Source organism: Carettochelys insculpta, chromosome 2 (genome assembly GCF_033958435.1).
Source record: "Carettochelys insculpta isolate YL-2023 chromosome 2, ASM3395843v1, whole genome shotgun sequence".
Classification (NCBI taxonomy): domain Eukaryota; kingdom Metazoa; phylum Chordata; order Testudines; family Carettochelyidae; genus Carettochelys; species Carettochelys insculpta.
The window spans coordinates 250395642-250423044 of record NC_134138.1 but is presented as its reverse complement, the minus strand read 5'-3'; the positions used below and the strand labels follow the sequence as shown (position 1 = coordinate 250423044).

The 27403-nt window shown below is 42.0% G+C and overlaps 1 protein-coding gene across 1 annotated transcript in view; it reads right to left on the bottom strand.

Moving 5' to 3' along the window:
* The window catches only part of LOC142008330 (uncharacterized), a 144297-nt gene that overhangs the window by 26256 nt on the left and 90638 nt on the right, over positions 1-27403 (bottom strand). The window contains exon 3 of the mRNA XM_074985511.1: positions 24291-24440. Within this exon, the coding sequence (XP_074841612.1) occupies positions 24291-24440 (150 nt within the window). The remainder of the gene's footprint in view (positions 1-24290; positions 24441-27403) is intronic.

Here is a 27403-nt window from a genome sequence, read left to right as displayed (position 1 = left end):
TGCTAAGGACTGACTGCCCTTGGCCCCACCCCTTCCACTGAGGCCCTGTGCCTTCCACGGCACCAGCCAAGGTTGGCCCTAGACCTTGCCCTGGGACTCACAGTGGTTGTCACCCCCAGTGCTTTCTGTTATGTTACAGCCCTGGTGTCCAATGCACTATTCACTAGCCACATGTGTACATTTTCAGTATACAGCATAAAGCAAAAGTTAACCTTTGCTGGCACATATAAGTCTGCTAAGTATAGAGACAAATTAGATTTTTATTTAAATGGTCACTGTCAACTTCATATCTGGTTTTCTTGTAGCATTATCAGTCCGAGGGAATTAAAGAGACAAGTTGGACCACAAAATGTTTTTTGTGGGACCGACTTCTCTGTGTCTGAGAAACAAGCTTTCAAAATGACAGAATGATCTTCTTCTGGTTTGGGAAATATATTCACAACAACCATGAAGTAATCTTGTGTGGTAATTGGCGCTCACCAGCTACATCAACACTAGCGAGTTTTTTCAAAAAAGCTGGGGCTCTTTCGAAAAATCCCACAGAGCATCTCCACACAAAATATGTTCTTTCAATATTAAATCAGAAGAACGCAGCATTTTTTCTGGTCGCCCTCTTCCTCTCCCAGATGAAGGAGAGGAAACATGAATCCTGAAAGATTCTTTTGGAAAAAAATGTGTAGACAGTCCAGGGGCTCATTTTTCAAAAGAGCAGTCCTCCTGGTGCTGGATTTTTCAATCCTTGGCCCATTCTTTTGAAAGAGCAGGGGCTGTGTGGATGCTATATACTGAAATTTTTTTGATCTGCTTTTTTGTGTGTGTGGACATGCTTTTTCGAAAAAAAAAAAATTCAGAAGAGATCTTCCAGAAGCACTTTCGAAGGATCATTAGTGTAGACATAGCCAGCTTGAAAAGGGAGGATTAGTGACAATTATCACTTTTAAAACATTTGTCTTGCATAGAACTTGATCTAGTGTATAATTTCCAGAAGAAATGCTAAGGTAGCTGTGTTTTCCAAGTTTGATTAAATGCTAACAGAGATTTTCAGGTCTAATTTGTGAGAAAATTTATGCTTTATAAAGAATACTTAAAACACAATAACCTCCACCCCCCAATTTCACAAGAATATTTCCATGCAAATTGTTTTTTAAATGGTACAAGCTGTTTTAAAAAAAAGCATGTTCCTCAACAATATTTAGCCCTCCAACATTTCAGCATTCCCTATTGCATGCAAATATCATCATCATCATCAATAACCATGGGCTCAGTGTCCGTTGGTGTCTGATGCCTCTCTCACTATTTCCTTCCATCTTTCCCTGTCCAGTGCAGAGTGGCTTAGTTTCTGTAGACTAGCTCCACACCAATCTACGATATCATCCACCCATTCTCCGTGGGGTCTGCCTCTCCTATTCGAACCATCCATTATGCCAAATATCAGGGGCTTGATTTTTCGTTCACCGTTCATTCTGCAGATGTGCCTGAGTAGCTGTAACTTGCATTGTGTAACCTTCTGCAGTAGGTTCCCTTTCAGCTGTATCTTCCTACATAATTCCTGATTGGTGACCTTCTGCATCCTACCTATTCTCAGGATCTTTCCATAACAACTCCTCTCAAATGCCAATATCCTTCTCTTCGAATCTTTCATTATCACCTATGTCTCACATCCATACAATATGCTGCTGAATAAACATGTTTTCAAGATGCTCTGCTTTTTTCCAGAGCTAGTCGCTTTGCTTTTCCAGATCTTATCCTTCACCTTCAAATTCGCTCTTGCTTTCACTATTCTAGTTGCTATTTTCTTCTTACAGTCTAGATCACATGTTAGGTTGCTTCCCAGATATGTGAACCTCTCTACGTTCTCTAGTTCCCATCTACACTGATCTTATTTTCTTATCTCCAAATACCATTCTTTTTGTTTTATCAATGTTCATAATCAGTCCATGCCACTTCCCTTCGTCATTTAGCACCTGCATCATTTTCACTAGCTTCTCCTCATCTTCCTCAATGATAAATATATCATCCACAAACTTCCAGTTGTTAATTATTTTCCTATGCAGATATCCCTTCTACCTCTTCCTTGATCTTGTCCATCACTCTCTCTAGATGTGTGAAGAAGACATTTGGTGATATCAGATCTCCTTGCCTCATACCTCTACTTATTCTAAACCAGCTTCCCAACACTCCACACATTCTCACCACTGCTTCCGCATAGTCATTGGTATCCTTCAACAACTGTATCAACCTGCTATCCACTCCGTACAACTCCAACACCTTCTGATAACTTTCTGAACTATACCGTTAAATACCTTCTGAAAATGGACAAAGCAAAGGTAGATGTTCTTGTTCTTTCATTGAGCTTTCACCACTATCAATCTAAGTGCTAACATCTGGTGTATGGTATTTCTATCTTTCCTGTATCCCGCTTGCTTATCTGCTAGATGTTCTTCTTTCTGCAGTCTCAGTCTCTCCATCAGTATCATCATCAGCACCTTGCCTAGATGACTCTTTAGGGCAGTTGTTCTGTAGTTCTTGCACTCCAATGTACTTCCTTTCTTGCGTATTGTCACTAGTACGGATCTTGTCCATTCCTCAGGTGCCTTCCCTTCTTTCCATTCTATATTATATAGTTGGTGTATTTCCTGAATCATACTTTTTCCAGCATATTTGATCATCGCTCCCGCGATCTTACCATTTCCAGGGCTTTTGTTCTTTAGTTGTTTCACTGCTCTTTCTACTTCCTCCTTCGAAATATTGGTCTCACTCTCGATGTTGCTGGAGATATCTCTTTCAGTTCTTTGATCAGTCCCTCTGCGACACTCAGTTCCAACTGTGCTTGGTACAGATTGGTGCAATATCTTGTCCATTGCTGCACATCCTTCTCCTTGTTTATGAGCACCTCATCGTTCTTGTGTTTGATCACCATCTGCTTTGGCTGCCACTTCCTATTAATATTCTTGATCATCTTATACACCTACCTAGTCTTGCTCTCACTGTAATACCTCTCTATATCTTCACACTGCTCCTGTAACCATTTTGCCTTATCCTTTCTGGTCACTTTGCTTAAGTCATTGCATTTCACTCTATATTGCCTTTCCACCCTCTTGGAAACATCCCTTCTGATCTTCAGCGCTCTTTTCTCTTGGACCAACTTCAGTGTCTCCTGCATAATCCTCTTCTTATTGGTCTTCTCTTCTTCCAGAGCAGTATGCTCAATTGCATCTTCTATCACTGTGGCTATTCCTTCAACTCTGTTATCTAGGTCATTCTCTGTCCCCGCATTCCTAATCTTCTCTTTGAGTGCTGCTCTGTATGCATTCCCTATTTCTTCCTCACTTAGCCCTGCCATGTCTCTTCTTTTCTTAAACTGTGTCTTATACTCTTGAGTTTCATCTTGATGTCTGTGATCACTAGACTGTGATCCAAGTCTATATCTGCTCCTTGGAAAGTTCGGCACTGCTGTACTGATGTTTCCCATCTTCTTCTTACCAAGATCATATGCATCATGTTCTTAGACTTCCCATCATTTGGTCGCTATGTCCACTTCCTACAGTCCTTTTGTAGGAATCTTGTGTTGCAGTTCATCATCTCATGCTCCATAGCAAACTCTAGTTGTTTCTCACCTTGTTTGTTTCTTTCTCCATATCCAAACCTTCCCATGACTCCCTCCCAACCTTCATTATCCATTCCAACCTTTGCGTTCCAATTTCCTCTGATGATCAACACCTCTCTTCTCACTATCTCTGCAAGCATCTTTGTCAAGTCCTTCTAGAAATGCTCAATCTCTTCCTCCATGCTGAACAACTGAGATGTTGAACAGTTTTGCTGTGAATCTCACTATCATTATTCTTGCACTCTCCAATTTGTATCCGAAGAATGCTCCTCTGGCTCTGAGCTGATTGGTGCCACAGACCTTGTTTATCCAGATGACATCTGAGCCAGCATCTTTTATCAATTAGTCATACTCACATCAGACTTCATTTGTATTTTTGTTTCATGATCAGTGCATCAACACTCATCTGACCAGCTTGCCTCCTTTATCCAGGTTTGGGACTGGTGTGGAACCCCCTAGAAGCTTCATGGTGGAGTAATGAGAATTTGAATGTGAAAATTCTTAAAATTGAAGTGGAAGTTAGATACTATCTTTTATTGTCAAGTTTCACAGACATATGGAGAGTCTACAAACATCAGAAATAGTAAAAAGATAGTAACAGAGAGTAAGCCGTGCTAGTCTATACACTATCAAAACAAAAAGCAGTCAAGTAGCACTTTAAAGACTAGCAAAATAGTTTAACTATTTTGCTAGTCTTTAAAGTGCTACTTGACTGCTTTTTGTTTTGATAGTAAAAAGATAGATTTTCAAAACTAAAATTTGTAATAATCTAAGTACTAGACTGTGACTGGCTAAATAGTAAGCATTCCCTCCTTTGTTTTTACCCCCATGCAGGGGTAAAAATAATCCTGTTCTCTAATGAGCAAGTTCTACGGAACTCTGGCACTCCTAGCCATGCAGAGCAGGGAAGGACCATGGTCTGATGCTGATGGAAGACCACACTGCATTCAGTAAGAGAGCTCAATAGACCTCTTTCCCCTGGTGCACACACTGCCAATGGCATCAGCTTAGGCAAAATGGGCCAGATTTCAAAGTGATATTCATGCAAAGTGATATAAGTGAAACATTGTACTCAGGTGCCCTTAGATCTACTTCAATCTGCTCTATTATTGTGTACAGGAACCTAACTCACCATGAATTACATGCCAGGGAGTTAGAAAAAGATGCAAATCGAAACAACATAGTGGTCACAGTTTCTTTTGCTCCTCAACATATAAATATCACCAATTTATTTATTTATTTTTGGTAGATCATGTGTAACTAGATTTTACGCAGTGTAAGTTACTATGGTGTCTTGACAGAATCCTTCAACATACTCTCCAGGAGTGCAACAAAGATGCATATTGTCACCTTTCCTGTTCTTGATTACAATGAATTGTACTATGAGCAGGACAACCAATGGCAATCAATGGGGCACTCTGTGAACACTTTACGAACAGCTAGAGGATATTGATTTAGCTGATGATGTCACCCTCCTTTCATACCTACCTGAAAGCATGGAATAAAAAGTCACAACACAAGACAAAACTGCTTCAATAGCTGGACTGAACATCGACAAGGGAAAGACCAAGACAATGGAGATCAACCAGTCCAACACAAAACCACCACACTGGGAGGGAATGGCCTGGAAGATGTAGAGCAGTTCACCTATTTGGGGAGTATTATGGGCAGAGATGGAGTAACAGACAAGGATATCAATACCAGAATAGGGAAAGCAACAGCTGCATTCAAGACTCTTCATCCCATATGTAGATCACAAATAATATCTGTGAAGACAAAACTGCAGATCTTCAAAATAAACGCTGTGCTCTTGTATGGATGTGAGATCTAGTGGACTAAAAAAGTCTTCAGAGGACAAATGGGAGACATTTGTAAACAAATGCCAGAGGTACATCCTTCACGTCGAATAGCAAGACTTGGTCACAGATGAGGAGCTTTGGAACAGAGCAGGACAAGAACCACTGTATATTCAAATCAAGAGGGGAAAGTGGGGATGGCTGGGCCACACTCTCAGAAATCCATCATCCAGCATAGTCCGTCAAGCTTTCACTTAGAACACCTCCCACCGAAAAAACCCCCCCACAAAAGAGGAATACCTCAGACAACATGGAGAAGATCTTCTGAGACTGAAGGACAACAACTGGGGTACTCCTGTGGTCAGCTAGAAGTTTTGTCCCCAGACAGAGTGAAGTGGAGGAGACATGTAGATGACCTGAGCTCCACCCAGAGTACAAGAATTTAAGTCAAGTAACTCAAGTTACTGTAAAGGGGATGTAAATGCCAACAATTCATACATCAACTGAATTTAACCAGTGCTTCTTGAAATGGATAATCTGCATGTGGGCCTCCTCACACAACTCTCTCTAACATGCTCAGTGGCTTACCAACATAATCTTGCCCACAGATATTATTAGTAACCAAGACAGACAGTATGTTCCAAAGAAAATAATTTTAAGCTTTAAAGTTTTGTCTTTATATCTCTTTGAGTGCATGGTATTGTAAAATCCGATTCACTTTTCTAATGAATATGCTAATTAGAAACAGCTTTTCCTAACTTGTCTGAGGCACACTTTTAATTTGATAGAAAAGGAGTCTGCATTTCTTCTGAGCCCAGAGTAGTGCGAATCCCTTTTGTACAGTACTTCTTGTTAAACTTTTATTTTCTTTTTTGTTTTGTTTTTCAAACAAATTAATTGTAAATTAAAAGTCCACGTTTAAAGGCAGTCCTTTTCCTCTACTCCAAGGAATAGCAACATTGTGTGTATTTTGCAAAAAGGTTCAGTCAGGGCAGGAAAGAGTAACAGACTTCTGATCAAAGGAAAAAGTACTGGCAGAGTCTACTATTTTTCCCTCAAGAAAAAAAAAAGACTTTTTCAATAAAAATTCAGAAAGAATAGTGTCATTTCAGTGAAAGAAGGATTTGAAGCATCTCTGGGAAATTATTAATGTTCTGTTTCCATTCAAGTACTTTCACCTTCCACCTGCCTTGTAACCAGAGAGCACCAAAGTGTTTCTTGTTCTGGTGGATTCCTCTTGACTTTTCAAACTACTAGGAATGCAACTTTAGAAATGAGACAGCGTGGGTTGGAAGTGGGAGGCAGAAGTATTTTAGCAGCTGTTCCTGAGTCAGAGAACAAATTTTAATTGTCTTGAGTCAGTTAGTACAGTTATTTTTTTTTTATGCAAACCAAAAGTTTCATAAAGGGACTTTGCAAAGTCCAGTTTGTGAATTAAGGGGATTTATCTTTAGTTGTACAGTTAATACAGTCAGCGACTAAAAATTATTGACATCAGAAATAGATTTTTCTGAACAGAAACAGCTCCTCCCCCCACAAAAATATCAGAGAAATGGGTCTCTGTCTTATATAGGAAGCCTATCCGTACATTTCTCAATATTTCTTAGGAACTCAGAAAACAAGTTAGCTACTGGCAAACTAACTTCAATAGGGAGAAAGCCGTGCTAGTCTATATACTATCAAAACAAAAAAGCGGTAAAGTAGCACTTTAAAGACTAACAAAATAATTTATTAGGTGAGCTTTTGTGGGATAGACCCACTTCTTCAGACCATGGCCATACCAGAACAGTACTGAACGCTCTTTCATATTCAAATTTGACACATTAACACGTAGTTTGAACCGGGATGCAAATTTTCTGGGACACTATAGGGGCTCTTTTGCACACTTCGCTTAACCTAATTCTTGACTTCCCTGCCCCCCCCCCTCCGCTCTCTGATTTGCTCGCCTTGATAATTTTTTTTCTGATTTGTCAACCTTGATTACTATTTTTGGGTCTCTGTGCCTTAAATATTGAGTCTGTTCTGGTCTGGCTATGGTCTGAAGAAGTGGGTCTGTCCCACGAAAGCTCACCTAATAAATTATTTTACTAGTCTTTAAAGTGCTACTCTACTGCTTTTTTTGTTTTAACTTCTATAGGATTTGACTAAGGCCGATAGCTCTGTGAGGAGACTCTAATTTGTATTCAGCCAATCATGCAGTCCAGTCTTGATTCAGTTTCCATGACTGCCACAGAATCATAGAACACTAGGACTGGAAGGCACCTCAAGAGGCCATCGAGTCCAGCCCCTTGCCCCAATGGCAGGACCAAGTACTGTCTAAACCATCCCTGATAGACATCCATCTAACCTGTTCTTAAATATCTCCAGCGATGGAGATTCCACAACCTGTTTGATCACCCTGACAGTTATGAACTTTTTCCTAATGTCCAACCTAAACCTCCCTTGCTGCAGTTTAAGTCCATTGTCTCTTGTTCTATCCTCAGAGGCCAAAAAGAACAAGTTTTCTCCTTCCTCCTTATGACACCCTTTTAGATACCTGAAAACGACTATCATATCTTCCCTCAATCTTCTCTTTTCCAAACTAAACAAGTCCAATTCTTTCAGCCTTCTTTCATAGGTCACATTCTCTAGACCTTTAATCATTCTTGTCGTTCTTTTCTGGACCCTCTCTAATTTCTTCACATCTTTCTTGAACTGCGGTGCCCAGAGCTGGACACAATACTCCAGTTGAGGCCTAACCAGCGCAGAGTAGAGCAGAAGAATGACTTCTCGTGTCTTGTTCAAAACGCACCTGTTAATGCATCCCAGAATCACGTTTGCTTTTTTTGCAACAGCATTACACTGTTGACTCGTATTTAGCTTGTGGTCCACTATAACCCCTAAATCGCTTTCTGTTGTAGTCATTCCGAGACAGTCTCTCCCCATTCTGTATGTGTGAAACTGATTGTTCCTTCCCAAGTGGAGCCCTTTGCATTTGTCCTTATTAAACTTCATCCTGTTTACCTCAGACCATTTCTCCAATTTATCCAGATCATTTTGAATTATGACCCTCTCCTCCAAAGCAGTTGCAACCCCTCCAAACTTGGTATCATCTGCAAACTTAATAAGCGTACTTTCTATGCTAATATCTAAATCATTGATGAAGATATTGAACAGAACCCGTCCTAACACAGACCTCTGCAGAACCCCACTAGTTATACTTTTCTAGCAGGATTGAGAACCATTAAGAACTACTCTCTGGGTATGGTTATCCAGCCAGTTATGCACCCACCTTATAGTAGCCTCATCTAAATTGTAGTTGCCTAGCTTTTTTTAAAAGAATAGCATGTGAGACCGTATCAAATGCTTTACTAAAGTCTAGGTATACCACATCTACCGCTTCTCCCCTATCCACAAGGCTCGTTATCCTATCAAAGAAAGCTATCAGATTAGTTTGACATGATTTGTTCAAATCAAAGTTCCTAAACTGGTGTGATAATTTGATTCATTTGCTGTTAAATACAATAGTGTTCCCAGGATACACTTTTCAATACCTGACCATTTAGAGGGAGCCCTGAGGAATCCCCAAGAAACTTATGACTCAGTACAGCAGCCTGAGGTGAGGCATCTGTAGGACTGATCTAGAGAACATAAGAACTTTAAAAGGCTATACTGGGCCAGACTAAAGGTCTGTCTAGCTCAGTAGCCAGTGATCCATCTCTGCTCATCCTCGCTAATAACCATAGAAGGACCTATCTTCCAGGAATTTATCTAGTTCTTTCTTGAACCCTCATAGCCTTGGCATTCACAGCCTCCTCTGGCAAGGAGTTCCAGAAGTTAACGTGTTTTGTGTGAAAAGTACTTCCTTTTCTTTTAAATCTTTCCTCATATAGAATTAGTTCCATACCATTAATCATCTTTGCTTGCCCTTTTCTGAACCTTTTCCAATTCCAATAAATCCTTTTTTGAGATGAGGCAACTACACCTGCACACGGTATTCAAGATATAGGCATAACATGGATTTATAAAGAGTCAATATGATATCTTATTATCTGTCCCTTTCTTAATGATTCCCAACAGTCTGTTTGCTTTTTTGACTGCCACTACATATTCAGTGGATGTTTTCAGGGAACTATCCAAAATGACTCCAACATCTCTTTGTTTATTGATAACAGCTAATTTAGACCCCATCATTTTATATATTTACTATTACTATATTTACTATGCCACTATTTATGCTTCCCCATTCTGAAAACTGACCATTTATTCCTATTTTTTCTTTTCCTACCTTTTAATCAGGTGCAAATCCTTGAGAGGAACTTCCCTCATATCCCGTGGTAGTTTACTTTGCTTAAGACCCTTAGGAGAAGGAGCATTTCAAAGGCTTTATGGAAATCTAAGTATGCTATATCCACTGGATCATCCTTTTCCACATGCTTTTTAACCTGCTCAAAGAATTCTGGCAGATTGGTGAGGCATGATTTCCCTTACAAGAACTATGTTGATTCTTTCCTGACAAATAATGTTCATTTATATATCTGACCATTTTGATCCTTACTATAGCTCCAGCAAGTTTGCCCCATGCTGAAGTTGGGCTTTCCAGACTGTAATTGCTGGGATTGTCTGTGAAGCCCTTTTTAAAAAATTGGTATCGCATTAGCTACCCTCCAGTTGCTTGGTACAGAGTCTGATTTAAATGACAGGTTACAAACCCTAGTTTAGTAGTTCTGCAGTTTCACATGTAAATTCCTTCAGAGCTCTTGGGTGAATACCATTTTATCGCAGTGACTGATTACTGTTTAGTATATCAGTTTGTTCCAAAACCTCCAGTACTGACACCTCCGTCTGGGACAGTTCCTTGTATTTATCACCTGAAAAGAATGGCTTACGTTTGGAACTCTCCCTCACATCCTCAGCTGTGGAGACTGACACACAAAATTAATTTAGTTTCTCTGCAGTGGCCTGTTTGTCCTTATGAGCGCTGCTTTAGCATCTTGACTGCCTTAGGGGCCCCACTGGTCGTTTAGCAGGTTTCCTGCTCCTGATGTGCTTAACAATGCTATTAGTTCTGAATCTTTGGCTAGCTGTTCTTCAAATTCTTTTTTGGCCTTCCTAATTATATTTTCACACTTGATTTGCCAGAATTTATGCTCCTTTCTATTTTCTTCATTAGGATTTCACTTTCACTTTTTCAAGGATACCTTTTTGTCTCACTGCTTCTTTTATTTTGTTGTGATGGCACTTTTTTGGTTCTCTTACAGTGTTTTGTAATTTGCACTTTACATTGATATTTAGCCTCTATTATGGTGTCTATAAAAAGTTTCCCTGCAGTTTGCAGGAACTTTTGTAAATATGTATTTATTCATTCCATGTATAATAAAATAAAATAAAATAATTTCCTCTAGGCTTATAGAAACATTTTAATTATGTGAATAATTGAAATGTCTGAAAACACAAATTTATTGTCACAATTACAGCTGGGCTCTCACTTCTCTTCAGTTTGCTCTTATATCTCTCTGGCTGACTGGTGATGTCCCACTCCTTATATATCTGTGAGAACACAGCTGACAACATTCTAGAACGTTCAAGGAAAACACAGTTCTCAGAAAGTCTGGAATTTCCACAAGTCTACAATGTTCCAGAAAATTCTATGTGGTCAGTGAAAAATGACTCTGTGTATGGAATTCTGAAACATTTTATTTTGGACATTATATTTTCCCTTTTTTAAATAACAACAAAGACAGAATGCAGAGCCAGTGCCCCCCCAAGCCCAGAATCGCAGCCTTACACCTGAATCGCCTGCCTGTAAATCTGGCCCTATAACTACAACTGCTGCTGTTAATAATTCTAAGGCAAAAAAATCATTGTCCAGCTAATCTTTAGTAATCATTCCCATCTCTGTTATGTAGATTAGGTGATTTTTTTTCCCTGAGAGTGTTTTTTGCACATACTGAACCTGAGTTTGCTTGCATGACAGACAATGGGAGATTTGCCGTTCATTTTAAAGGGGACAGGATTTGGTGTGATGTTTAAAACAAAATATGTTATTTTATAATAAAAAAAACTTCTAGATATGAATATTTAAGGTGTCATTCTTGATTACCCAAGAGATGACAGCATCTATGTATAGAGTAAGCTTAGGGAGGTAATAGAGTATAGCATGTAAATGACCAACTAATTAATGCATTGATAATGTGCTTTATGGAGAACATGGATATGCAAATAGTGGCCACTACAGACCAGAGTGCATCAGGAACCCAAATCTATTTCTAGCAGAACTATTATTTAGGAGAATTAATAATAGTGACATATAATATGTCTGCTAGTTAGATTACAAGCCCTTTAGGCAAGATTTGTGTCATTCTTTCTTCCATACCACCCTGAGCATATTGTTGGTGCTCAACAAATCATAATAAAACATTTTCCAGACAGTACTTTAATTTCCAAGTCCAACATTCTCTACGATTCTAGTCAGTTCCTAGACTTGTAACTCATACCCTGCCATTTTCTTGCCATTCACTGAATGAAACCGTGAGTGTCTGGCAGGGGAGTAATTCTCTATAATATTATTACGATGATTATTTACATTATGGTAGTAGCTTGGATTCCATTACACCAGTGACTTCCCCATTGTCAAGTTTTTTATAGGCATCATCGAAAAGCAGAATTTCAATGATTTTTAGGGAAGATAATGAGGTAGTTTTTCAGATGTTTAAGGGGATTTTCTTCCAAGCACGAGGAGCAGCATGCAAGAAAGCACTGAAGGTTGAAAAGGTAACAAATGACAATATTGGGCTGAGCAGAGATAGGAGCTGACCGCTCAGTAGCACATGAGAGACAATAGGCAGGGTAGAGGGTTGTGACCAGTAGGTTACGGTTCATGTCATAGAGAAGGGTAATCCAGGTGAGGGCTGCAAAGAGGATCACATGGTCAAAGTAATGGCCTAGGAAAATGATATTTGCAGCAGCATTCTGAATGAATGAGTGCAGCTAGACTGCATGTGCCAAGGCCAGTGAAAAGGCTATTGCAGTAATCAAGATTTACAACGCTCTTCCAATAAAATATATGGCATTGTAAAGAAAGAATGTTGTGAATAATAGTCTGTTTTAGGCAGCTGTACAAGCTGATTCTGCTCCCATTCAGTTCAATGGCAGAATTCCCACTGAATTTGAAGGTGCAGGAGTGAGCTCTGCATGAGATTCTTTTTCACTAGGTTTTTGTAGATGAAGCAAAGGAAGAACAGCCATGATCAGTGTAAACGTCTAACTTACTGGAAAAATATTAGTTTTCTGAGAAACTTATTAAGACACTAATTTAAGGACTGGCTTTTGGACAAGTCTGCTGGTTATCAGAACACGTATTTCCTGCATTTGCCTTGTAGCATAATGATAACCTATTCTAGCTTGTAATGGGCTAGCCTCCTGCAGGCTCAGGATGAAATATGTTCACATAATAGGATATGTCTCCATTTGAAGGTACTTTCTTGATGCTACTATCAAGTTTCTGAGAGAACAGTCCTTTCAATTCTATAGAAGATGCATTCCTATCATACCTACTAGCAACTTTCGGCCATGGCTGTGCTACAGCTAGGTGTGTGAATCCCCATTCATGTACACATGCACTAGCTCCCTTCAAGCTGAAACAGGTATAAAGGGTATAGCCATGGTAGTGCACATAGTGGCAGCAGAGGCATTGCTTACCCATGCTGAGCATGTACCCTCAGGGGGCTGTTGGTGGCATCAGGCCCAATGTTCAGTCCTCTTTGTCCTTGCTTATTACACCTATTATTGATTAAATAATGATTGATTAATTGGACCACTAACAGAAGAAATGGTCTACACATAACGCTAAGAATGCTAGATGGGGAAAGTGAAGGTATTCCTGAAAAAGTCACTGCGCTGGAAAGTATCTAACCCAATCACACATGACAAATGTTAGTCACATTTAATGCAGTTCTGAAAGGTGCTGAGGTGATGATGATACTAAGGAACTGAATTAAAGTAGAGTGTCAGTTCTACTAGACTTAAGAATGTTATGCTCAGCTTTTTATTTAAAGGCCTGCTATGAATGATGCAAAATCTACAAGGTTACATAAATAGCCTTAAATTTGTCTCTGTGTCATGGATAAAAGGTAGTTAGTAATCCAAATTTGTAGTCCTTTAACCAATGGGTTCCTGAGACAGACCCACTCTGAAAAACCCCCCTGATTTTCTGAAGGCTGGGAAATTTGGCAATTTTTATGAGTGGAGACCTAAGGCTCAAATCATGTCTCTGATCCTGGCCAAAATGGTCTCAACTGCCAGGTATTTACACCAGACAGTATATGGCAAACAGTGCTCCCTTGGAGAAGCAAATCTGAGAACAATATTTATAAAAGAGTTAAACTCCTTATCTAGTGTAATACTCACAAGCCACCAGTGTGGAAAGATGACCAGGCTGCAGGGGAGCTCTGTAGGAATGCTACAGCTATCAAATCTGAGCATCACTCATTTACTGAGAATTCACATCCATGCCGGGCACAAATAAAAACATGGGCATTTTACTACCATCCGCTTCTGTTGGTTCTTGTTGGAGTTCTGTTTGTTCTTTGGGAAATGATATCTGAGAAGAGCAAAACATTCTGATGATTTTCACACTTTAAACAGAAGAAGAAGTCAACATGAAAAGGCTTCCTGGGAGAAGAGTGAGATTTAGGGAGTGGGAATTAGTGGGGGAGGAGTTTGGGGGCACAGTGAGGGGAGTAGGGTTTATGGACATAGGTTCAATGGGGATGGGTGGTATTGGAGAAGAGTAGCTGGGGGACTCAAGTCGTAGAAGAGAGATGCCAAGGTTGTGAAGGGTAGAACACTGGGACTGAGAATATGGAGGCAGGTGACAGGGCAAATGAGAGGAACTGGGAGAGAGGCACTGTCAACCCACATTCTCCTCTCCCATGCATTCACTGGAGTCTAGGGAGCTTGTCCCTTTAGGGGGGTTTGAGCTTCTCTGTCCCTTCTTATGGAATCTGGGGTGTCTTGATATCTCACATGGGAGATTTTGATTCAAACACAGACATTACAGATTGGATATAGGTTGCTACGTAGGCATGGTGTGCTGGCCACCAGGAACCCCTTGACACCAAGGAGAGGGTCTTGAATTGACCAAAGCGATCCACGAGGGGAGCATCTTGGCAGATTTGTAGCACTTACAGCATAGGTTGACCAAGGGATCTGTACATTCACCCTCTCTCATACAGAACTTTTTCATGAAGGGTGAAGATCAAGACAGTCCGGGCATTGGCATTGGCTTGTGCTAAGGAAGGGATCTTTGGGCAGCTAGACACATATTCAGAGAAGCAGGGCATGGATAGTGGTATCCAAGATGAAATAAGATGGTCTGTGATGGTGTCTCTTGGTTAGGTTTGCCGTACTTCTTTCAGGATAATGCATCAGCCTTCACATTCCTGGGCCTGGGGCTATAAGTCAACATTGTGTCAATTTTGTGTTAAGAAGAGAGAGCATTGGGCCTGTTGCTTATTTAGGTATGAAGCCACCATAGGAATCCAAGATTTCTCTGCTTAGTGTTAACTTGGATTGAGAATCTGGTGTTCTCCTGAAGACGCTGCCATTCCCTGAAGGCCTCATTCATAGACAGTACACTGACGACTGTAATACATCACAGAAAGAAGGGAAGGCACCTAAGGAAAGGACAATATCCATGCTAGTGACAATACACAAGAAAGGAAGTGCATTAGAGTGCAAGAACTACAGCACAATTGCCCAAATGAGTCATCTAGGCAAGGTGCTGAGGATGATACTGACAGAGAGACTGAGATCGCAGATAGAAGAACATTTAGTGGATGAGCAAGTGGGATTCAAGACAGATATAAGTACCACACAGCAGATATTGGCACTAAGATTAATGGTGGAGAAAACCTGATGAAAGAACAAGAACATCTACCATTGCTTCATTGATTTTCAGGAGGCATTTGACAGTACAGATCAGACAGTGACTGGGGGTGTTGGAGTTGTATGGAATGGAGGGCAGACTGATAATGGCTGTTGAAGGATATCAAGGACAATGCGCAGGCAGCGGTGAGAATGTGCAGAGAGTTAGGAAGCTGATTTAGAATGAGTAGAGTTACGAGACAGAAGATCTGATATCACTGAGTATCTTCATCATGGACCTAGACAGAGCAATGGACAAGATCAAGGAGGAAGTAGAAAGGATATCTGTGCACAGGATGAGAATTAACAACTTGAGGGTCATGAATGATATAGTTATCATTGAGGAAGATGAAGAGAAGCTAGCAAAAACAGTGCGGGTGCTAAATGAGGAAGGGAAGCGGTATGGACTGATTATGAACATTGATAAAACAAAGACAATGGTATTTGGAGATGAGAAAATAGGAGGGAAGATCAGTGTAAATGTGATCAAACTAGAGAACATAGAGAAGTTCACATATCTGGGGAGCAATATGACATATGATGTAGATTGTAAGACGGAAACAGCGACTAGAATAGTGAAAGCAAGAGTGAGTTTGAAGGGCATGGATGAGATCTGGAAAAGCAAAACTATTACCTTGGGAACAAAGCCGAGCTTCTTGAACATGTGTACTCAGCAGCATATTGTATGGATGTGAGAAATGGGTGATAACAATAGATTTGAAAAGAAGAATATTGGCATTTGAGAGGAGTTGTTATAGAAAGATCCCAAGAACAGGATGGATGCAGAAGGTCACGAGTGAGGAATTATATATAAAGATACAGATAAAAGAGAACCTACTGCACAAGGTTATACAACGGAAGCTACAGCTATTCAGGCCTACCTGCAGAATGAATGAGGAGTGAAAAAACCCTGGCTTTTTGTAAATGTATTAGTAACAAGAGGAAGACCAGGGACAGGGTAGGGCCATTGCTCAGTGAGGAGGGAGAAACAGTAACAGGGAACTTGGAAATGGCAGAGATGCTTAATGACTTCTTTGTTTTGGTCTTCACTGAGAAGTCTGATGAAGGAATGCCCAACATAGTGACTGCTAGTGGGAAAGGGGTAGGGTTAGAAGTTGAAATAAAAAAAGAACAAGTTAAAAATCACTTAGGAAAATTAGATGTCTGCAGGTCACCAGGGCCTGATGAAATGCACCCTAGAATACTCAAGGAGATGATAGAGGAGGTATCTGAACCTTTATCTATCATCTTTGGAAAATCATGGGAGACAGGAGAGATTCCAGAAGACTGTAAAAGGGCAAATATAGTGCCCATCTATAAAAAGGGGAATAAGAATAACCCAGGAAACTACAGGCCAGTCAGCTTAACTTCAGTGCTGGGAAAGATAATGGAGCAGGTAATTAAAGAAATCATCTGCAAGCACTTGGAAGATGGTAAAGTGATAGGGAACAGCCAGCATGGATTTGTAAAGAGCAAATCATGTCAAACTAATCTGATAGCTTTCTTTGATAGGATAACGAGCCTTGTGGATAGGGGAGAAGCAGTAGCTGTGGTGTACCTAGTGCTCTATGATTCTATGATTTGGCATAGTGGATGCCTTGAATAGGAGAGGCAGACCCCACAGAGAATGGGGAGATGATATAGTAGATTGGTATGGTGTTAGCCCACAGAAACGAAGCCATTCCGCACTGGACAGGGGAAGATGGAAAGAAATAATGATAGAGGCATCAAGCACCAATGGGCACTGAGCCCATGGTTGTTGTTGTTGTTGATGATGACGATGACGATGATGATGAAGCAGTCTTTATTGAGGATGTCATAGTTTTGCTTCACAGGCATGAGCACATGTAAGTAAAAAGCACTAGGGTGAGGTAGTCATTTGGGAGAGGACTGGTCCCACCATGAATTTAGAGGTATTTGCTTGTACCATAACTAGCTGGCTGGGATCAGGATAAAACAAAATAGAGGCTGTGATGAATTTCTCCTGAAGGCTCTCAAATACCACTTGTATCCCAGGGAACTGAAAAAAATAGCTCCTTTCTGCAGTAGGGCTGTGAATGGGGAAACCCTCCCAGAGAAACCCTTAATGAGCCATCTATAGAAACTGGCAAACCTCAAAAGTGCTAGACCCTGACAACCATGGGTGCCTTTTGTATGAATCCACAACCAGCTCTTCAGGAGAGATGACAGCTGAGAAACTCCACTGGGCAAACTGGCATATTTCTGGTTCAGAATATACATGGTACAGCTGAAGCCTTTGCTAATCATGGTCATGGTAAAAAATAAAAATGTCCCTGAGATTAAGCAAAAACAAATTGATCCTGCAAACCAAAGGAAATGTCATTGATAAACTCCTTGGCCATGGAAGCATTACACAGACTGAGTGGCATGACCAGATATTCAAAGTGTCCATATCAGCTGCACAAGCTGTTTTTTTATGCATGTCCTTCTTCCACCCTCACCAAATTATAGGCCTCACTGAAGTCTAATGTAAAAATAAGGACAGAGTGTCTAATAGTTCTTGAACCTGAAGAAGTGGGTAATGGTTTCGACCCATCACATTACTGAGGGCCTGGCAGTCAATGCAAGGCCTGAGGAAACCATCCTTCTTTGTAATGAAGAAGATAAGGGCTTGTTTAGGTTACAGAAAAGAAGACTTAGGGGTGTTTTAATAGCAGCCGTCAACTTCCTGAAGGGGAGCTCTAAAGAGTAGGGTGAGAAACTGTTCTCGGTGGTGTCAGATGGCAGAACAAGGAGTAATGGTCTGAAGTTAAAGAGGGAGAGGTGTAGGTTAGATATTAGGAAAAACTACTTCACCAGGCAGGTGGTGAAGCACTGGAATGCATTGCCTAGCGAGATGGTGGATTCTCCATCCCTTGAGGTTTTTAAGTCCCAGATGGACAAGGTCCTGGCTGGGATGACTTAGTGGGGGTTGATCCTGCTTGAAGCAGGGGGCTGGACTAGATGACCTCTTGAGATCCCTTCCAGTTCTATGATTCTGTGATTCTGCAATGAGACACTGCTCCAGAGGTGGATGCCAGATAAACCATTTCTACAGAGTCTTCTGCAATTAGGTATGAAGGGTCTGGAGCTCTGATTCAGAAAGGCTGTGTAAATGACCAAAGGGAATTTTAGTGTCTAACTGAAGGTCAATTGGATAATTATATTTTTCCTGTGAGGGCAGCATGTCCATATTTCCCTTGTCATGTACTTACATAAAGTCAAGTACTTGTGAAGTATTTCAGTGGCAGGCAGGATGGTTGGAGGTTGGCTTATTCCCGTTGGCTCATTCTCTCACAGCAGGCCTTCCCCGCAGGATGGTGTGTGCTTCAGAGGATATTAGTTTTCTCTTTGGCTTCTGGAAGGCACAACTGTTGGCAGCATGGGGAACAAAAGCATGCTGTCCTTCTTCACCAGAGTTTTCAGAGGCCATTAGGAACAGGCAGGGCATTCCCAGGATGACCACAGCCTGGGGGAGGCGGGACCTGAATCAGACTGAACTGAAGAGTCTCCCAGTACCTCTGGAAGGTAGCCAGCCCTAAGGAAGTGGTCTGAAGGGTGACCATCCCTGGGATGAAAGTAAGCACACCAATGGTTCATCACATCCAGGCAATTCTTAAGCATGGCAGCAGTTCTGTCGAACTTAGCCACATCTTGGTCCATAAAATTAGCTGAGATGCTCAAGTAGATAACAACCTTCAGGTGACCTGCTGGGCTGATTGTGAGTTGGACCTGAAGTGGCAGTTGGAGATGCAGCAAGAATGGATTCGCAGTTGCTGCTGTCCTTACAGAAACACATAGCAGTCGAGAATCTTTGCGGGGGGGCACGGGGGGGGAGGATTGTCCCAGCCTGGATCCCCCTTATGTGGGCAAAAGCCTGATGTTTCCCAACCCCAAAACTGATCTCACCTTTGGAGGGCATTTCTAGGTGACGTGGCCATTGCCTCCACGATACAGACATGGGCCTCAAGTTTGGTGTGGGGTCTTCTCAGCTTCAGACACGCATGGTCAATCCCCATTCATGTGCATGAGTTCCAAATTTGGGAGGCCTGGGAAGCCAGGACATCATCAGGGGTTGAGTGACTGGACCATGTTCATGGAAGCATTCAGCAAACCTGTCATCAATTTTGACATATAGCTCCACTGGGTTGTCAAGATTGGAGAGTGGCTTGACCTGCACCAATTCAGCCTGCATATCATCACTCAGCCCAGTCTGAAACTGATGACACTGCATGTCCTAATTCCACTCAGTGATTGTGGAGATGTGACAGAATTTGGCTGCGTGTTAGGCAGCTGATTGATGTCCTGTATAATTTGCAGCAGTTCTGGTGCAGGGAGAGTCACCGAAAATAACCGACATGGCCTGAATGAACTGTTTGAACAGGCCCAAAAGAGGGCTAGATTGTTCCAGGAGTGTGGAGGTTAAGGCCAAGACTTCCAAGGTGAGCAAACTAATGATCATCCCCATACAGACTTAGTCAGGGGTTGGGGGAAGATTGGGGCAAAGCAAGAAAGGGATTGAATGGTTTAGGGAACATCAGAACCAGCTACAATTGCCAATAAATGTGTCTGGGAATGGGACCTTTGGCTGCCAGGTGGCAGAAGCCAGGAATGCTGACAAAGACGCCTGAGGTTGTAGGCCTGCATTCTGAACCATAAAGGTGAAGACCTGGACCTGCAAGCTCGGCCTGCAGCAATTCTGTTGAGGAAGCATTGGCCTGAGCGGAGCTCATGTTGGCAAGGTGGACACATAGCCTTTGTATTGGGGCTGCTCAAACTGTTGCTAGTTGGGCTGTGGGTGGTAAGGCCTGGTGGTGGAGGCCAGAGTTCAGCCTACTGATTAGAACCTAGTCTAGAATGGCAGAAATTCCACAAACAAGTCAAGGGGCAGTACCAGGATTTAAATACCAAGTACTAGAACTGGGTAGCAGTGGAGGAAACCTGAGTCATAAGCTAGAGAGAGAGACACGGGTCATACCTGGAGGGTCAATCAGAGCTGTAAGCTAGAGCCAGAGCCACAGGTGAAATCCAAGCCAGAAGGGAGCAGACTGTGGAGCAGAGTAGGACTAGGATAAGGGTTGGAACGACCAGGAGCAGGGACTGCAACTTGGCAAAGGACCAAGGACTGGAACAAGGGCAAGAACAGTTGCAGGGATGGTACATATCAGGCAGCTGCTGATCTGCTGTGAGGGCAGGATTGATAAACCAGTAGACAGCTAGGGGAGTGGCCACTCAGAGTTCTAAGGTGATGCTCATGGGCTCAGTGGAGCAATTAGTCGGGAAGCAGACCACCAACTGTCCCTAGCAGCTCTGGTCCTTGGCATACACTGATAATAGCCATACTTTCACTCTGCCTTTCCACTGTAATGAATAGGAGCTTCCTGCACCTGCCCCACATCCCAGTATTTAGACTATTCCATAGAAAGAATATAATCTATTGTGGTTTGGTCTGCCCTTCATTAAATCCACAGACCCCATTCATCTCTTACCTTACATTGACAATCCCCATGTCAGGAAGACCCCTGCGCTGCTGAGGTGACACAGCCTACACAATGTAGCACTGAAATGGGACACACTGGATCTCTCAAGGCTCACCTGCACCACTTTCATATGATTAAACACAGTTTTCAGGCAAAGGGGCTCGCATACCTTCAAAGGGCCTGAGTCCCTTAAGGTAACCACATATTGCAATGCAAGTCTACCAAATTACTCTGATGGGTCTGCTTCTCCATCCAGCTGCATCTTACACCATGCGTGCGGTGATTCTTAGCAGCTATTGCCATCTCCAGGAGCTAGAGTTAAGGTTGTACAGGCATATACCTCTGTATTCCCTGCTTTGCCAAAGCTTGAGTCTTGCTGAACCCAACAATCTGCAAGGCTACCAGATACCATCTATCAACCTGAACTCGGTATTAATGAAGAATTTTGTCAGTGAATAGAACTGAAAAATGAAGGGTGGAGAGTACAGAAGCTGGAATAGCCATCATGAAGTTTAGGGCTGAGACATCACATATGCATTTTTAAGCACTGGCCAAAGAGAATCTAGAATTTAAATGAAGGTCTGAATTTCTCAAAATCAGACTAAAGGCAGGAATGTTAATAGTATTGGGGATTACAGTTGATATAAATAATTACAGTTGATATAAATAATAATAGTATAATAAGGTCTTTTAGGAGAACTTGATTCCAAAATTGCAGAGCATAAACCTTCAAGAAACTCCAGGGGTTTCCTTCAGGAAGACCTGCCCAAATCAAGAGACAGGGCTTATGAAATTGTTCACATTGAACCTGATTCTGAACCACAGAAGTTGATGGGAGTTGTGCCATTTACTTCAACAAAAGTAGGATTAGAGACATTGGCAGATGTGCAAAATGGAAAAATAACTTTGTAAAGGACACTAGTTAGTGTGATACTTCCCCTACCTTAAGATAGACAGGCCGTTATATTAATATATTCTTTCCTGGCTTACTGATCCTCTATGATTCGTGTGCTCTGAAATTTTAAACGAAGTTTCCAATATCTATTAATCTCTTGTCAAATAAAATTAAAAGTAAAATCAAATCCTGTGCCATAAGTGGATGAGCCATTTATTGTCCACCTCAGCAAAAGTACATTTGGTTTTCATTCAGCCCAGACCTGGCCAAGACTATAAGAGACTGTCTAACATGCTTTCCATCATTTAATGGAAGCTCCTCCCATATTAAAGTAAGCTTGTGTTGCTGTCTTTAATGACTCAAAATCTTAATTAGGAAACAGCAGTGTATTTTGTTCTCTGAAAAATATGCTTAAGTAAAATGCTATGTGTACTGAAATTTATTAAAATATTTAACTAAGTATTTCATAATTCAATGTTGTATATATTTCTGGCAACAGCAACTCTGAAGAGAGTGAATCTGTACCTGAACAATAAATTTAAATTATGATTGCAATTCAGTTTATTGTAAATGTGTCTAGCATGTTTTATCAATCCCCTTGCATATAGCATGTCACCAGAATCTCTCCTTCAAAGTTTTTCTGTTCATTTTTCACAGATAATTAGTGATGTTTCTGCTGCAATGACTACAAAAAATATGTGACTGTCATTTTGAAATCCTAAAATGTGAAAATTGGACAGGGTAATGATAACCTTTTCTTCAAAGCAGAAAAATAGTCTCTAGTTTTCTGACCTGAAAGATTTTTGGTGTTTACTTTTATTCTTTATTAAAAAAAAATCCTCAGTAGCATATTCATGTATGTAAGTGGACATCTGCACAATTTGCTAGAACTTGATATTTACAGCATCCTTTTAATCCTTTCGATATCTTTATCCACTGATTGTAGAATCAGATTTACCAGCCAAATATAAAGAGTCAATATTATTCATAATATTATTTGGTGGCTGTTTAGGAGATGACAAGCTTATTTCACATCCACCATAGTAAAGTCTTAGATAGTGGATGTTCACGCCTCCACATTAGCTACTGATAATGGGCCACATCCTCAGTGACTGCACAGACCTTGTCAACTCTGGCCCTCCCCTTGATGAGACTCCCTCTTTAAACTCTCCTCTGGAGCCCCTCACTCACGCATCTGACAAAGCAGGTCTTTGCCAATGAAAGCTTATGCTCCAAAATATCTTTTAGTCTAAAAGGTGCCACATGTCTTGTTGCTTTTGAAGATACAGACTAACTCGGCTACCCCTCTGATGCTGGTCTGGGTAGTGCCTTCACTCATTATCTGCTAAGTACTTCCAGCTTTGAGAAGCATCTGTTATTTTGCAGGTAAATGCATTTACATCTAGACTCTACTTTTGGTAGCAAAGCTCTGTCTCAAGACAAATGCTGAGTCACTTTCTACTTGAGTTTTGGCTAGAACCACTCATTAAATTTCTGCAGTAAGTAGCTGGGGAAACTTAGCTCCACAAACTGCTATTTTGATCCTCTGCTTCCTGGCTGATGAAGGCCATAGGGAAGCACTAGGTCCATTGCATGTCAATATCACTCATGCCTTCTTTAGGCAGAGGAGTGTGTTACCTAGCCTTCACTAAATATTTGGGAGAGCTCTGCTCCAGCAACTGTCCTTTGAGGTTGACCATCTGCTCACCTATTTAACTGTTCTAAACCTGTTTTATGGGGTAAGACTGTTGAGGAAGTTGTGAAAGGACTATTCTTACAATATCTAGAATCCTCAGACTTTTTTGACCCCCATCTATCTGAATTCAGGGGCTACATATGGTATAAAACTACATTAGCTATGTTGGCCAAGAGCCAAGAGTTGTTGACAGTAGCTGACTCCTCCTGGCGGTTCAGGGCAATCAGAAATCTGTACTGGTTCTTAAAGGAACTCTCAGATGTTGCTGAAGTTATTGACAGTGAGTGTGGTGGTGGGGTGTTGTGTGTGTGACAGGCGTGCAATCTTTACAAGGGATGGATGGAATTGGCAGAGGGAAGCTTCACTCATTTTAGTTGAGAGATCCCATACAATACTACTGACTGATTGTTCCTTTGCCCCTAGGTTCTTTTATGCAGAATACCACAGTTCTGTTTTTTTACCCTTATTGTGCAATGTGCATATAAAGTACATTGATGGGCTAGGGAGGCAGCATTGGCTTCTGTGACAGTAGCAGCATAGAGACTCTCCATGCCCCTGCACAAGGTGGGGAGGACCCAGCTCTGTGGTCCTAGAATGGGTGGGGTATCAGGCAGAAGAGGCAGGATGGGGACACCTGCCTTCAGCACCACCCAGAGTGTAACACACCATGGCCCTTTTATCCCCAGGCAGCCCTCATAGCTACCTGGACCATGCTCTATGGTGCTCTGTCAGAAATTTAAAGGGCCTGGGGCATTGGCTGCCGCTGTTCTTGGAGGAGCAGCATTGCCAGCCAGGAGCCGTGGGTCCTTTTGAATCAGTGGGCCTCAAAGCAATTTCCCTCTTCCCTCTCTCCCCTCCTCCCCACACTCACTGGCAGGCCTGGGAGACAGTCTCCCACTTGACATCATACCTTTTTGTCTATTTGTGGCTGGTGTGGTTGAACTCTTGATCCAGAATGTGGCTGACACTGGTCTTTTATGAGGTCTAGCTGGGTGAGGTCCATCAGGAGTGGGAAGACGCAGGAAGCAAGAGATAATGGAAATTATATCAGCTCTGTTTCCTGAAAAAGGGCACACACATTTCTTAAACAGGTTTGCAGGTTATTGGGCTTTTCTGTACCCTGCAGTACACGTGAAGGAGTAGATAGCAAGGATGACCAAGAGCACCTGTTCTTGTCTGCTTTTGACAGACGCATGTGGCCATTTTTTCTAGATGACGACCTTTGTGCTTTGCACCTGAAGAGCATGTGGCATCTCGAGCTAGCATAGAATTTGGCTGCCTGTTAAGTAATATTTCATCCAGCGAGTACAACATCCATGCTCCATTATCTGCATTGGCTGTCTATTAGTTCCTCAGTGGAGTTAGCTGTTGATTTTGAACTATATAAAGCCCTAAATATTTTGAGATCTGCCTCTTTGAGAAACCGCCTCTTTCCCTCTGTGATTCTGCCACATTTGCATCAGTGTAGGCACTCTAGCTGTCAAACTTTTTCTTTGAAATGAAGGGAAATGTTGATAAAGCATTTTCTTACTCACCACCCTGCCAGATCTCAAATAGATGAACGTGCTAACCTGTATGACTCAGCTGTTCCTTAGGACATTTGGGCTCTGTCTACATGGCAGGAGCTATTTCGGGATACACTGGTATCCCGAAATAGCTGCCCCACACCTATACAATGGGCCCATCATTTTGAAATAACATGGAAGGGCTGGTTCATTAGTTCTTCCTACAGAGAGTAATTAACTTCTTTAGTTACTCAAGTTCCCACCCACTCTGGATCCCTATAAGAGTTCTGATAGATTTTTCTTGGCCTTATTCAAGAGGTCCACCCATCTGCCTTCCTGAAGGAAAGGTTGTAAGTCAAACAGTCAAGAAAAAATTCCCTGACTCCTCTCCTTGGAGATGGGTTGTAATTTAGGCCAGTGATAAGGCCTTACTCAGCCTCATCTTTAGCTGGCTCCCTTTCCCCTGTAAGTTCTCAAGCTCAGATGGTTCAGCAAACAGTCTTTTCCTGATAACATCTCTCGTAAGATTTCCCAGTCTCTCTTCTCTCTTCCCTGGGCTGAGAAATCAGTGGGGGAGCCGTAAGAGCTGTGATTCCGGAACTATGATTCACAAACCCTTCGGGGTTTGCAAAATGTTACAGGGGCCTCCTGGGAAAAAAAATCCATGTTGGTGGAAAAAAGTGTTTGTGTGATAAACCAGCACCGTCATTATAGCTAATGTATTGGAGGTAATGTCCCTCGGTTAATCCACATAAAGTCATTCTCTGTGTTGTGCTGTTCTACTCCAGTGAGACGTGAGTGAGTCTTCTACCTTACACATTTGTTTGGGTTCTCAGTGTGTTACTTTTATTTGAGTTGTTCTACACCAAAAATGGACAAGTGCTGAAAATGGAAAGTGTAAGACACAGGAAAACAAATGTTCAGCATCAGTTAGTGTTTAGCCAAGTCCAAAGTATGGAAAATTTAAGTCAAATGATAATGATGGTCCTGGAAAGTTGCTTATGAAGAAAAGAAAATATGATGACAATTACGTAATATATGGCTTTATATGCATTGGTGATCAAGACTGTCAAGTGAAATCTTGGAAAATTGTTGTCATTTTCATAATATAATAAAATTAATGTAGTGACAAATAACAGTATGTGTTTCATAACAAATTTTATGTTTCCAAGATCAATGGTTTTATAACTTATGCTCAGGCAAGGGAGAAATCCCTGGAAATATTCATTTTTGTGAAGGGGTTGTCAAAGTTTGGGGACCACTGCCTTATATCATGATGCATGGAGGCCCCATGTTCCCTGGGAAAGGAGCTAAGAGTGCCACAGCTAAATACAAGATATAACAGGTAGTTAAGCACAGTGTTTTTAATGTTAAAAAGCAATGTGGAGCCAGTATGGCTCCTTGCTTTTCCTCCCCCTCCCTGCCTCTGGGTTCCTGTGCCTGAGGCTGCCCAAGGGGTGGTGGGGGTGCCAGCTCCTAGCTCTGCTCTGCCACAGAGTGGGGGGCTCTGGATCCAAGCCCCATGGCAGCCTCCCCCACACACTGCTGTGGGGTGGCAGGAGCTCCAGCTTCTGGCCCCATGGCAGCCTCACGGCTCCCACACTGCTGCATGGCTGGGGTTCGGGGGAGGGCTGGCTCCAAGCCCCATGCTGATGCAGGATGGCTTCTGGTCCTGCACTGCTGTGGGACTGACAGGGCTCCAGCAGCCCCGTGGCTGGGAGCCAGCTGAGGTGCTGAGCCCTGCTGGCAGTCCAAGCTGCAGGAACCCTGGAGAGCCTGTCTGCCATACTGGTACATATTGCCAGAAAAAAGTCCTGGTTAAACATAAGCAATTTGTTCCCTTAGAATACGTGATAACTACTTATGCTAAAGTAAGCTGGTGAGTGAAGAGGTGACCCCAACTCCTGCAGCCTGTGCCAGCCCCCTTCCCACCAGTCTATTGCTGGGGGTTGGGTTTATGGGAAGGGGTGGAACTGTCTTCTCCACTCGCCAGTGGTGGGAAGTGGAGCAATGTGTCTGGGAGCTAGGTCACTCTGCTTTCTGCCATGGCCAGTGAGTGTGGTGGGCAGGGGCTGATCTGTACTGCTGGCACCAGGCCCCTGTGAATTCCCTGGGCCTTTTGAGCCCCTCCAAAGCATGGGACCCAAGTGGTTGGACAACGCTGGCTGTCATGGCATTTGGAGAGAGCATATGACTGTTTGTGCTCCCCCGTCCCTGGGTCTCCCAAACAAGGATATATACCAAAATGGAAAAAGAGCCTCTTGCTATGGTGTTTGGAGTGGAGTGATTGCTTTGATTTGGTAACAATAAAAACAATCCTGACAAAGTCCTTCTCTGCGCTCCAAAGAGATTTCAGCTTATGTTGGTGTGATTCCAGCACTACTGGGTAGAGATCAGCTATTGTCCAGGATGATTACCAGCAGTAGCTGATACTCTGAGCAGGACTTTTAACTATAACAAGCTACAGAACTTTCCTAGACCTGAAGAAGAGCATTTGTGAGTTGGGAGAAGGAGGTCA